The sequence below is a fragment of the Protomyctophum parallelum genome (assembly GCF_964188405.1).
Source record: "Protomyctophum parallelum genome assembly, chromosome: 8".
Taxonomy (NCBI): domain Eukaryota; kingdom Metazoa; phylum Chordata; class Actinopteri; order Myctophiformes; family Myctophidae; genus Protomyctophum; species Protomyctophum parallelum.
In genome coordinates, this window is record NC_139703.1 from 14,251,813 (window position 1) to 14,263,000 (window position 11,188).

General features: G+C 40.8%; 2 protein-coding genes across 2 annotated transcripts; one reads left to right on the forward strand and one right to left on the reverse strand.

Annotated features, from left to right (window-relative positions):
* Positions 1–822: 822 nt before the first annotated feature.
* On the reverse strand, positions 823–4,024 carry mrpl20 (mitochondrial ribosomal protein L20). The gene is made up of 4 exons (XM_083771695.1): positions 3,656–4,024; positions 3,287–3,397; positions 2,601–2,678; positions 823–1,916 (listed from the first exon to the last, which is right to left on the reverse strand). The coding sequence occupies exons 1-4, from the start codon at positions 3,740–3,742 to the stop codon at positions 1,743–1,745; spliced, it is 450 nt and encodes a 149-aa protein (XP_083627821.1). The 5' UTR covers positions 3,743–4,024; the 3' UTR covers positions 823–1,742.
* A 292-nt stretch (positions 4,025–4,316) lies between these two features.
* Positions 4,317–10,705, forward strand: sdhb (succinate dehydrogenase complex, subunit B, iron sulfur (Ip)). The gene is made up of 8 exons (XM_083771684.1): positions 4,317–4,429; positions 6,387–6,520; positions 8,097–8,182; positions 8,803–8,939; positions 9,057–9,173; positions 9,269–9,370; positions 9,864–9,986; positions 10,134–10,705. The coding sequence occupies exons 1-8, from the start codon at positions 4,358–4,360 to the stop codon at positions 10,212–10,214; spliced, it is 852 nt and encodes a 283-aa protein (XP_083627810.1). The 5' UTR covers positions 4,317–4,357; the 3' UTR covers positions 10,215–10,705.
* The last annotated feature ends 483 nt before the right edge of the window (positions 10,706–11,188 follow it).

The window sequence follows — 11,188 nt, forward strand, 5'->3', positions numbered from 1 at the left end:
CACCATGGCAGTAGCTTGGTCAAGCTACATAGCTACCACCGGAGAGATGTAGCTTGTAAAGCTACAGCTACATGGAAAAAGTAGCTCAAAGTAGCTCAGCTACTTTTTATTTTTCAGCGTTAAATTGAGAATGTACATGCGGGAGACCCCTCCTCCCCTCTGGGAGACCCCTCCCCTCTGGGAGACCCCTCCTCCCCTCTGGGAGACCCCTCCCACCCTGCTCCCCTCGGGGAGACCCCTCCTCCCCCTGCTCCCCTCTGGGAGACCCCTCCTCACCCTGCTCCCCTCTGGGAGACCCCCCCACCCTGCTCCCCTCTGGGAGACCCCTCCTCCCCCTGCTCCCCTCTGGGAGACCCCTCCTCCCCCTGCTCCCCTCTAGGAGACCCCTGCTCCCCCCTGGGAGACCCCTCCCACCCTGTGATACCAGGGCCAATCAGAGGCCAATTAGAGGCAGCTGTCAAGTGCTGATATGCCCTCAAAGCAATCAGAAAAAGGAACAGTCCTTGATTTTTCAAAGGGGGTTCTAGTACAAGAATTAACACAGCAACCAATGGTCAAAATTTATATATTTCTTTCATGTTATTGCCCAAAATTGTAGCTTATAACTTCAGTAGCTAAGCTACAAAAAATGACCCAAAAGGTAGCTGAGCTACTTGACGAGGTACACAAATATGAATGTAGCTAAAATACCACAAGCTACAGCAAAATGTAGCTCAGCTACGTAGCTCAGCTACATGTAGCTTAATACTCCCCAACACTGGTGGAAACTAATGAACACCCTGCACACTAGTCAGCATTACATTAACATTAACATTAACTGGCTTGAATAACAAAATATTTAATCAACAATAACATTTTACATACACATTTACCAAAATTGGTAAAATACACATTTACAGAGGAAAAAGGTTTTACAGTCAACATAATCTGGCTGCTTTACATCAGTGAAATGTCATAGTTGGTTTGTGACTGATTATCAAATCATTCAGGCCAGGGGCGCCAGAGGGGGGTGGGGGTCAGAAGGGTCTGATTTTTTTTTCCCAGACCGGTGCTGGTGGTCTAGCACCGTTTCCATTTTGCGGTGCAATTATAGTTGTGCATTGGCTGCATATTATGTGCTGCAGTAGCTCTTAGTCTTAACTCGATAAAGGTGTCAGACCAGCTAATACACAACAATGTACAGTAAGTCATGACTCATGACATCCATCCCCCCAAAATAATGTCCCCATTATTAGTGGCTCAGCAGGAGGTAGATCGGCCACTAAGTCTTTGAGGAAGACACTGAACCCATAAACTGTTCCCTATAGCCAAATTCCAATACCTAAAATCTTGGCCACTCGCTCACACACTCGGTAACTCCAGCATGGCAAATTATGGTGAAATTGGTGACCTGCTGAAATATGTAACCATCTTGTTGTCTTCACACAACTTTTAAATTGGACATAGGAAACAACTGAAGTAGCTATGCAGAAGGGCTGCACCATTATGGATAAAGTGATAATTGTGATTATTTTGCTTAATATTGTAATCACGATTATTGGTGAAAGCAAACATTTGACCAATAAGGCGTATTAATTACTTTCATGATTACATATTTTGTGAAAATCACAAATTCTGAAAATGTTTGGTTAAATCGAGCAGCCCTATTATGCAGTCTGTTTAACCATTGCATGTACATGATCCAGAACCCAGGAGCAGCACTCTACAGTAGCAATAAGCAGTCCAAGTCAAAGGCAGGCTCGTTACTGATGAAGAACAACACGAGAGAAGACACCAGTAGGCTCTGAGCCATCGCCCAATGCCGCACGGAATCCTTCCTCTCGCCGCGCTTGTGCCAGCTTCGTTAGAGAGAGAAATGTCCGAGGTTCGGTGATGGCAAGATCACTAAGAACACGGCGATTGACTTGAACGCCAGTCTGTATGGGAAAAACAGAAAAGCGCAGGCAGATATCAAAATGCACCAACAAAGAAAATAGAGATACCACAAATCAGCGTTGGTGTGTGTAAATTATGTCCTGAAGACATATATATATAATGATCATTCAATATTGTAAAGTGGAAAAGACACAGTGGATTGATTGAATACCTAGTCAAAGGTTACGCTGATATCACACAAATACAGAGGGGATCGTTTCCATTATGGTTCATTGTGGTCCATACAATACAAAACATATTGGAATAAAGCTCAGTATAATCATGGTATATTTACAGAGAAAGGAGGGGGGGGGGAGCAGAGGAGTTGAGGACAAGAATTGTTTAGATTAGTTTTTAGTTTGGGTAGGGACCAGAACGCTCGCCTCAAAACATTATCGCCTCATAGCGCCTACGAGCTTGTAGGTCTGCTATTTTTAAATCTTTGAATATATATTCTTTCAAAGTGAATGTTTTTAACTCTGGTCTAAATGGGTTAAGGTGAGCCTTGCAGTTACCTCAGGTAGTCAAGAACCTTTATTTTTTATCTTTTTCATTCCACATTATGGTGGCAGCATAGTGGAACACATTTTTACCCATGTTTGAACCGAATTTTGGGGGAACAAGCTAAGGTCAAATGATCTCCTGGTTATGAATTAATGGTTGCCGGATCATGTAAGACTACAAACCTTTATCATGTTGTGCATAAGGGCAGGGTACTTCATACCATGCTCTCGTGATGCTGCTGCAATGCGTGTAATCCACAGCTTAAGACACAGAACAAAAACAACAATGAACACTATAGATTAGAGACAACCTAAATTCATACTATTGAGATTTAAAATAACATAATTGGATTCTTATACTCTATACGAAGAAAATATTTTGACATTTTGTTTAGTAAATTCAGAGGCCTACTGCAGCACATGAAACACTATTAGGTAAGGATTGTAGGCTGTGGATCAGAGGGAAGGAACTGAGCAGTGTAACAGTTTACAACCTCTTGAGATGTGTGCAGCGTCTATACTGATCTTGCAAATCAACAATGAATGCTCTATCAGCCGCGCCCATGTAGTTTTCTGTGGATTCAGATTCTCAATGTAGTGCCCAGGGACCCCCAGGGCCAGGGGTCCGTGAGGGAGTTCCAGGGAGTCCTTACAGTTACTTGGTTATGATATTTAGGAACCAAATTGACCTTTTATACAGGTCTGACTTTGTAACTCAGACTGCATAGCATATACAACTTTCATTTGTACACTACGAGTTAGAAATAAACCGTGTCAAATGGGGGGCTCATGCATATCAAATTAGTGGTCCCTGGCCTGGTCCTTAATTAAAGTCTGAGAAGAACCAGTGCAGTACATTAGTTACTCACCGATCGCATGTTATGTTTCTTTTGCTTCCTGGCTTTGGTGGCGTAGACAAAGGCCCTTCGTACAGCTTTTACAGCCAATTTGTAGCAGCGATTCTTTCTGCCTCTGAAATGCTGTTGATATAACCCAGAACAATGACTTACAATCTCACATTGTCATCACCATCATTTGATATTAGATTAGCTATAGCCTATGACAGTGAGCCAACCTTCCACGTGGTCAAAGCCTTGGCATATCCGAAGATTAAAAAAAAAAGGATAAAAGGTGTGCTCTACTATTTATCATAAAGACATCACAGACGTAATATATTCAGGCTAAATTGTACCAGAAGAAACCTTTCAGATAACCAGTTTAGCTAACATTGGTCTTACCCGTGCATGCTTGAGAAGTTCTTGAACCTTCCAGTATCTATCAGGTCCGCGGTTTCGAATCCAGCAGGATAATGTCAGAAACACCATTTTCTATTCTGTCAATATTATTATAGACTACTTTATTAAACACTTTAGCACAGTTGGTGACCTTAAACTAGCTCCATCTGCGTGGATGTCGCTTCCTGGTGGGTGAAGACTGAGTGAGTTCAATTTCTCAACCCATGCGGCAGAGGTGCACAGTCTGTTGGATTAGTTTTATCATTATGCGTGTCATTGTATTAATTTGTATTATAAGTACACGGTAATGTTGAAGATGTAAAGGGGATCAAATAAAAAAGGGACAATTCGTCGAAGAAATACAAACAGCTATTCTCTCGAGCTGATTGTTATTGTATAACCGGGACACGCCGCGGAAAAATAAACGACCGTACCCTCTGAATGGCAGCGCAGTCGCAGTGCAGGTTGTGATAGACTGGGATCAATGTGCTCAACAGGCTGTTGATCCGGTCTGGCGACAGAACGGATATGGAAACTAAACGTTTATCTGCGAGCGTGTACAATGTACCAGATACAGTAGGCGGGCTCTAGACCGGAACCGGCTGCGTTAATTTAGAATGAAAAACGGGGCGTAGCAAACCCTGGTGACTCACCCTGGTGAGTTTAGCTGCTGGTGGTGGAAACTCTGAGGTCAGACCTGCCAACATGTCGGCTACTGCTATGTCGTCCTTGAGTCGCTGTGGTGTTTTGGCGTTTCGTTCCCCCGTCGCACTGGTGGTATGATGACATTCACGTGAATACAAACATTGTACAAATCAACTGTCAACGTTATTGTATGTTTTAAGGATATTATATGGGTGTATATAGACCTAGAGGTATGGGAGGCTATGGCTATTTCCAGACGCTTTAGAAACAGTAGCCTTCATACTTCATAGGTAAATGTAAATACATATTACATGTTTACATTTACCTATGAATTAAAGTGTAAGTAACCAACAATACATAATATAATGTGACGTTATGGTTCCAATTAACGTTATTTACCGTGGTATTAGTTTACACACCTGGGTAGAGATAACGTATGCTACACGGCCAATTTGTCCTCAGATGCACCCTTACACTACACAGGAAGTATTTTATTGTGTTGTCCAAGTGTCCCATTAAGGGTGTAGTAAAAAGCATAACCTAAAACAACACACTACAAAGGGAATAGTTGACATAATTGTAAACATATGTAGGCCTATTATTTGTCAAATGTCAGTTTTGAGTATTGTTGATCTTTTAGGCTCTCAGTCTCAAATAGTGCAGTAATTCAATTTGCCATAGTGTTCTGTTACATTATTTATATGCTAGTTGAAAACCGTTAATTTCACTTCACTGAAATGCAATAACGAGTAACGACCATGTAAAGCTTTACCGCCAATAGGAGGGAAAGCTTTCACATTGATGTGATGCTAGTTATTGCAAACATTTTGTGTGAATCTTAAAAAGGCATTATTAGATCATGGTGTGTGAAAGAGGTTGGGAAGTTTGCGCTCTAAACTCAAGGCTTACTATTGGGCTGAAAACAGGTGCGAGAGGCCAGCATGAAAGTCCATAAAAAAGAAGGGGTTCACACAGATAAAAGATGAAAACGGAGGCTCTTTAGATGCAAAAAAAGATTACAAAAGTTCAAAAAGTGTGAGGTGAGACTGCATTTCACCATATCACCTTTTGCATTTTTGTAAAGGACAATTTTTTTGCATCTAAAGAGCCTCCTTCGATGTGCTCCTTCGTATAGCACTGACGAAGGTCTTAGGACCGAAACGTTTGCTTTTTAATTGCACTTTGAGCACTTTATGAGCATGATAAAATGAAAGATTTTATTTTTCTTGAGTCTCAGTCTAAGGAGTTTTACTTCTAGTTTCTATGCGGTGAGCGAGTCTTTTTCTGTCAAAGTCTACCTACGTGTAACATGAGTGTTTGTCAGGGTGTGACCCTAACGAAACTGACCCTTACTCAACCTCACTACGGCTCTGGTTGAAACAAACAACCAATGTAGTAAGCAACTTGGAATTTTCTTCTATTTGCATAACACCGAATAGCATCTTGTTTTTTTGTTTGTTTATTTTTTCCCATTTTTTGTGTGTACTTTTTGTTATTTTGAATTAAGGATTCAGTCGAATCCTCATTAATTATGTCTAGGAAATAAGAATCTTGTTTAGTGTTATCCTTAACCACAAAAAGGTTGAAATCGATTGTTGTTGCTCATGGCTTATCACACTTAAACCCTATATGACTTTACTATGATGACACAGTTCTAGACACTTTAATCGTTAAAGACAAAGGAACTTTGCTTAGAATGGGATCCAACTTTGCTCTGTGCTTTGTTTTTCATATTTTCGAAGGAAAAACAAAAGTGTGCTGCTCATTGTAAATACAGTTTTATTAGAGCTGCATACTTAGTTTAGACTAGTCATTGGTTAGACATGGGTTAAGGTTAGGTTTAGGTGTGCTGCCCTGTGGGAGGTTAGGTTTAGGGTGAGGGTTTGTAGATTGTTTGTAGATGGTTGTAGATGTAGGACTAATGACTGGTCTAACCGATGACTAGTCTAAACCAAAAACTGTCTAAACTAAGTACTGCACCCGTTTTATTATCCTACTACCCTCAGAATACCTAATTAGGATGGCAGAATGAATAGTGACCTGTACAAAACAGAAAATGATATTGTCTCCTCTTTTCTCCTGCTGTCAGGCGGTTAGGTATGCCCAAACGGCAGCAGCTCCAGCACCACAGCCCAGAGTAAAGAAATTCCAAGTGTATCGTTGGGATCCGGACACTCCAGGGGACAAGCCCCGCATGCAGACCTATGAGATCGACCTCAATACGTATGTAAAGTTTCAGCAAAAGAGGTTCACAAAATGTGTAATGTCATTCGTTATCTTATACAGTGTCAACACCAGAATCTGGTCTTTGTTTTTTCTGTTAATACTAATACATGTAAAAAATAGTCCAGTGATTGTCCCAGATTGGACACTGTTAAAATGTAACAATTACTGAGAAAATCCTTCAAGTGGATTTAATGCAGATGGCTCTGACTGATACCGTTGCACATTCCCAGTGCTGTTCCTTAAAGGGAAACTTCACCCTTTTCGCTAAAAAATATATGTTAATGACGTTTAGAAGATTTAGAGGACTTTCCTGTGGGTCTTTGTCTGTAATATGTGGTTTTAGAGATTTTAGCAGTGAGCCCAGTGTCTCTGATCAACTTTCTTCCTGGACTACAATTCCCATAATGCTTTGGTGCACTGCTTCTTTTTTTTTTTTTAAGATATTTTTTTGCGGCTTACGCCTTTATTGATTTTTTAAGGGATAGAAAGTAGGCTGACAGGAAACGGGAGAGAGATGGGGGGATGACATGCGGTAAAGGCCGTGTCGGGTCCGGGAGTCGAACCCGCGGCACACCGCGACTGGATCACCAGTCCGGTGCCCAGACCGTTACGCTACGGCCTGGGCCTGGTGCACTGCTTCTTGTGGATAGGGGGAGGGCTGTAGTGAGCCTATATATATATATGTGTGTATTAGGTCGTTATTAGATAAAGTAAAAGAGGATTTTTATTTATTTTCTATTTGCTTTAGTTTTATCGATTTTACCTATTTTTAATATGTTTTGTGCTGGGTGTGTATATACGGACCCTGCCGCTAGGAGGCGTTATATCCCAGGTCCGTATACTGTATATATGGAACCCATTGGTCCGGTTGCTATGGCAACGCCCTACAGCTATGGGATTGAAAATCTAATCACTGTGTAAAGCAGTTGAAAGGAGGATTCTCAAAGTGAACGCGTATGGTCCCACCTGGAACTGGGATTTATGCTAACAGCTAGCCGCAATAAAAGAGTTGACAGTCTTCTTCTCTTTTTTTTTACAACATTTTATATATTATTTACTATAGTCCTACTAGACCCCATGAAATTACATCTGGCCACAAGAAATCATGGGATCTACTGAATGTGAAGGGGGATACTAGGGGGATGCCATACACATTTATGTCAGTTTGTCACATGCCTCACATGCCTCCGCATAGCTAAACTCACTAAAATGAAAGATAGCAGCAAATGGAAAATAAATAATAGTAACACTCAACTTTTACTTTCTCTAATAACAGCATAAAACTTGAACCTTGGTTGAAAAAAAACAAAGTTGTCCTTCTTCTTGTCTATTTCTAAATAGACAACCCAAAGTCTTTGTTAGTTCACCTATGTAAACCTAGTCAGCCAGCTTGGCAGTAAATCCAGTTATGAGAAACACAGGTTTTAAGTCTTATTATAGACTGGCAAGACTGCTAATCCAAATAATGGATTTGGGCACTACAACTCAGAATATCTTAATCATTTCCGAAAACCGATGGAGAAAAGAAAGAAGAAAAACGCGCTCTGTGTATCTGTGTTCTTCACTCAAATAGTTGTGGCCCCATGATTCTTGATGCTCTTATCAAGATCAAGAATGAGATGGACGGTACTCTGACCTTCCGCCGCTCGTGTAGAGAAGGTAAGTCTACTGTACCTTTAGACTTTCAACACATGGAGCTTTTGTACTTTTTTTTTAGGGGCTCCTATATTCAGCTATTGGTGTAGATTTTCGTCTAACACAAACATTACATTTCCTGTATTTTTGTCCTAAATTCCCATTGACAAAGGACAAGTAAATCTGTATTTTTGTCCAACACAAACATTAAATTCCCATTGACAATGAACGGAGAATTTACGTCATATGTGGACGAGCAAATCGACATGTTCATGTACATCATGATAATGTACGATGATAAGAGCGCCCCTCGCTTTACACGGTTGTGATTTTTTTTATATCATGCATTCAGATGATAAAACCACCATAAAATCTACCATTGGTTAATATCATCATCTTGTAGAAGTCATGGACTTTTGAATTTCATTCACCATTTGATTTCTACAGAGGCTATTTTCAGTCACCAACTGCATTAAAAGTGTCACATTGGCATACTGAAATGAATTATACCATTGCCTTCCTGGAAGAGAGGGAAAACACTTTTGAAAATCTAAAACTACAGTATGTATGGGAATTTGTTTGTAGTAATCTGTGCTTTGTAGTCAATGGTCTACTACACTAAATGTAGTGTGTGTTTATTGCAGGTATTTGTGGTTCCTGTGCAATGAATATCAATGGTGGAAATACGCTGGCCTGTCTTAACAAGATTGACACCAACGTCAACAAGCCAACAAAGATATACCCCCTGCCACACATGTATGTGGTCAAGGATTTGGTTCCTGTGAGTACCATAACTCATTACATGGTGTAATTACACATTGATTGCAAAGGCATATAGATATACTGTATCTATCTGAAGGTGGGTAAATATTTTTTCTATGCAAACTTGTTTATACAGGATATGAGTAACTTCTATGCCCAGTACAAGTCCATTGAGCCCTATCTGAAGAAAAAAGACGAAACAAATGAAGGGAAGGAACAGTACCTGCAGACTGTGGATGACCGACAAAAGCTGGTTTGTGGATATTTTTATTTAAGTAAAACACAAACAATTTGTTTTTCAGCTATGACAGCTATGTGACATTAAATTGGATGTTCTTCTTTGTGCAGGATGGCCTATATGAATGTATTCTCTGCGCCTGCTGCAGCACAAGTTGCCCCAGCTACTGGTGGAATGGAGACAAATACCTCGGACCGGCTGTTCTTATGCAGGTTTGTATGTAATGCGTCTCCCGTGTGCATGTGCCAGAGTCAACAACGTAGAGTCTGTGGGGGCCACGGGGCCACAGCCCCCATGAAGATTCCCAGGGCCCCTTTAGGCCCCCATGAAGATTTTCGTGGACAATTTACATTTACATTACATATTTTCTGGGAATTCCGAACATTTTGGACCTCTCCGCCGGCTATATGAGAATCCCATCGTCAAATATTCGGGAAAACAGCGCCTCCCCTGTTGTTCCTCAATTGTTGCTGTCTTGAGAGACACCGGCCGTCCAAGAGGTGTTAAAAAGTGCTAATCGGGTTTCTTTTGTAGTTGTTCTTGAGGCGTGACATAATAACACTGATCAAGAATTCACCAAAGAGACCTCTCTCTCTCTCTCTCTGGGTGCAACGAAGTATACTAAAGTCTACCAGCTATGAGCTTGTAGATCATCTATTGTCTATTAACTAAGTATAACTCATGCTATATCCCACTTTCTTTCAGGCCTACCGATGGATGATTGACTCACGAGATGAATTCACAGAGGAGCGCTTGTCTAAGCTGCAGGATCCCTTCTCCCTCTACCGCTGTCACACCATTATGAACTGCACTAAGACCTGCCCCAAGGTAACCACAAGACATGTTTCCCATGTTAAAGCAAGCACTTGAGATTGTGTATGCTAGCAACGTTGCATCCTGTGATTAATTGAGTGAATTTTCTAACATCGACTCTGCAAATGCATCTCCTTATTTTCATACTTGTCTCTGTTTCAGGGTCTGAATCCAGGAAAGGCAATAGCTGAGATTAAGAAGATGATGGCCACTTATAAGGAGAAGAAGTCGGCTACTGCATGAATACTCAGTCATCGTCCTTAAACCTTGCCATTGTCTTTCAAATTATATTGGTTTAAAATGCATATAGAGGTCTTATGATCAACCTCTCAGGCATGGAAGACGGTTAACTATCTGCATGGGTTTGAGGTCTTATTAGGTCTATTATTCTGCCAACGCACAAGTATGTGTATGTATGCAAGAGAGAACGGGTGTGTTAGGGTCATAGATTATACAGCTTTGTAGATATTTATAAATGGCCCTAGTGTGTGTACTGTATGTTTGTATATTTGAGCGACATTACTTTGCATACTGCAAGAAACAATGCATTATCTGGTTCCGGCCCATTTTCAGCTTTGCTTGTAAGTGTACATGTGAGAGGGAGCGATCGGGGGAGAGAGTTTCAGATCAGGAAGTTATTGGTTCACAGAGTGAATATCATTCTCAGTCTAAATCTTCCACCACACCATCAGCAGTCTGTTTTATTGTAAAATAAATCACAATGTTTGTCTCTACACTGGTGGTATCATTTATCTCACTTAGTTCAACATTTCTGAGAAGATGCTGTTTAGTACACAATTTAATACTGACAGTAGCATTCTATGTCCCTAGATGTCACCCTTGTGCAGAGTTTCCAAACGGGGGAAAGGTGTTTGAAAAACGAAGTTCATTGCCTTGTTCATTCAACTTGAACGAGTACGCTATTATTTGCATCTAAAAGTAGACATTCTGAATATAGTATTGAATATAGTCTAATCATAATGCTATATGAAATTCTGATTGTTAAAGACATGTTTAAACAGACTGGCGGGCTGAGCCTGATAGCACAGCTGGGGTTTACTTGGGTGTTTACGGCTACTGAATAGACAAGACCACACTGGATTACATTTAGACGTAAATACAGTATTTAATAATATATAGAAATTGGCATCATTTTGCCTGTATGGGTGGGTGGGACTGGGAGTCGAGACTAACGGGGAGGAGACAAATGATGCGGC

Bases quoted from the DNA above. Each gene is read 5' to 3' on its own strand.
- mrpl20 (XM_083771695.1), bottom strand. From the start codon at position 3,742: ATGGTGTTTCTGACATTATCCTGCTGGATTCGAAACCGCGGACCTGAT. The intron at 3,398-3,655 runs GTAAGACCAATG...TTATATCAACAG, and splicing joins AACTTCTCAAGCATGCACGG to CATTTCAGAGGCAGAAAGAA. The intron at 2,679-3,286 runs GTGAGTAACTAA...CTGTGTCTTAAG, and splicing joins AGAAACATAACATGCGATCG to CTGTGGATTACACGCATTGC.
- sdhb (XM_083771684.1), top strand. From the start codon at position 4,358: ATGTCGGCTACTGCTATGTCGTCCTTGAGTCGCTGTGGTGTTTTGGCG. The intron at 4,430-6,386 runs GTATGATGACAT...TCCTGCTGTCAG, and splicing joins GTTCCCCCGTCGCACTGGTG to GCGGTTAGGTATGCCCAAAC. The intron at 9,174-9,268 runs GTTTGTGGATAT...TTCTTTGTGCAG, and splicing joins TGGATGACCGACAAAAGCTG to GATGGCCTATATGAATGTAT.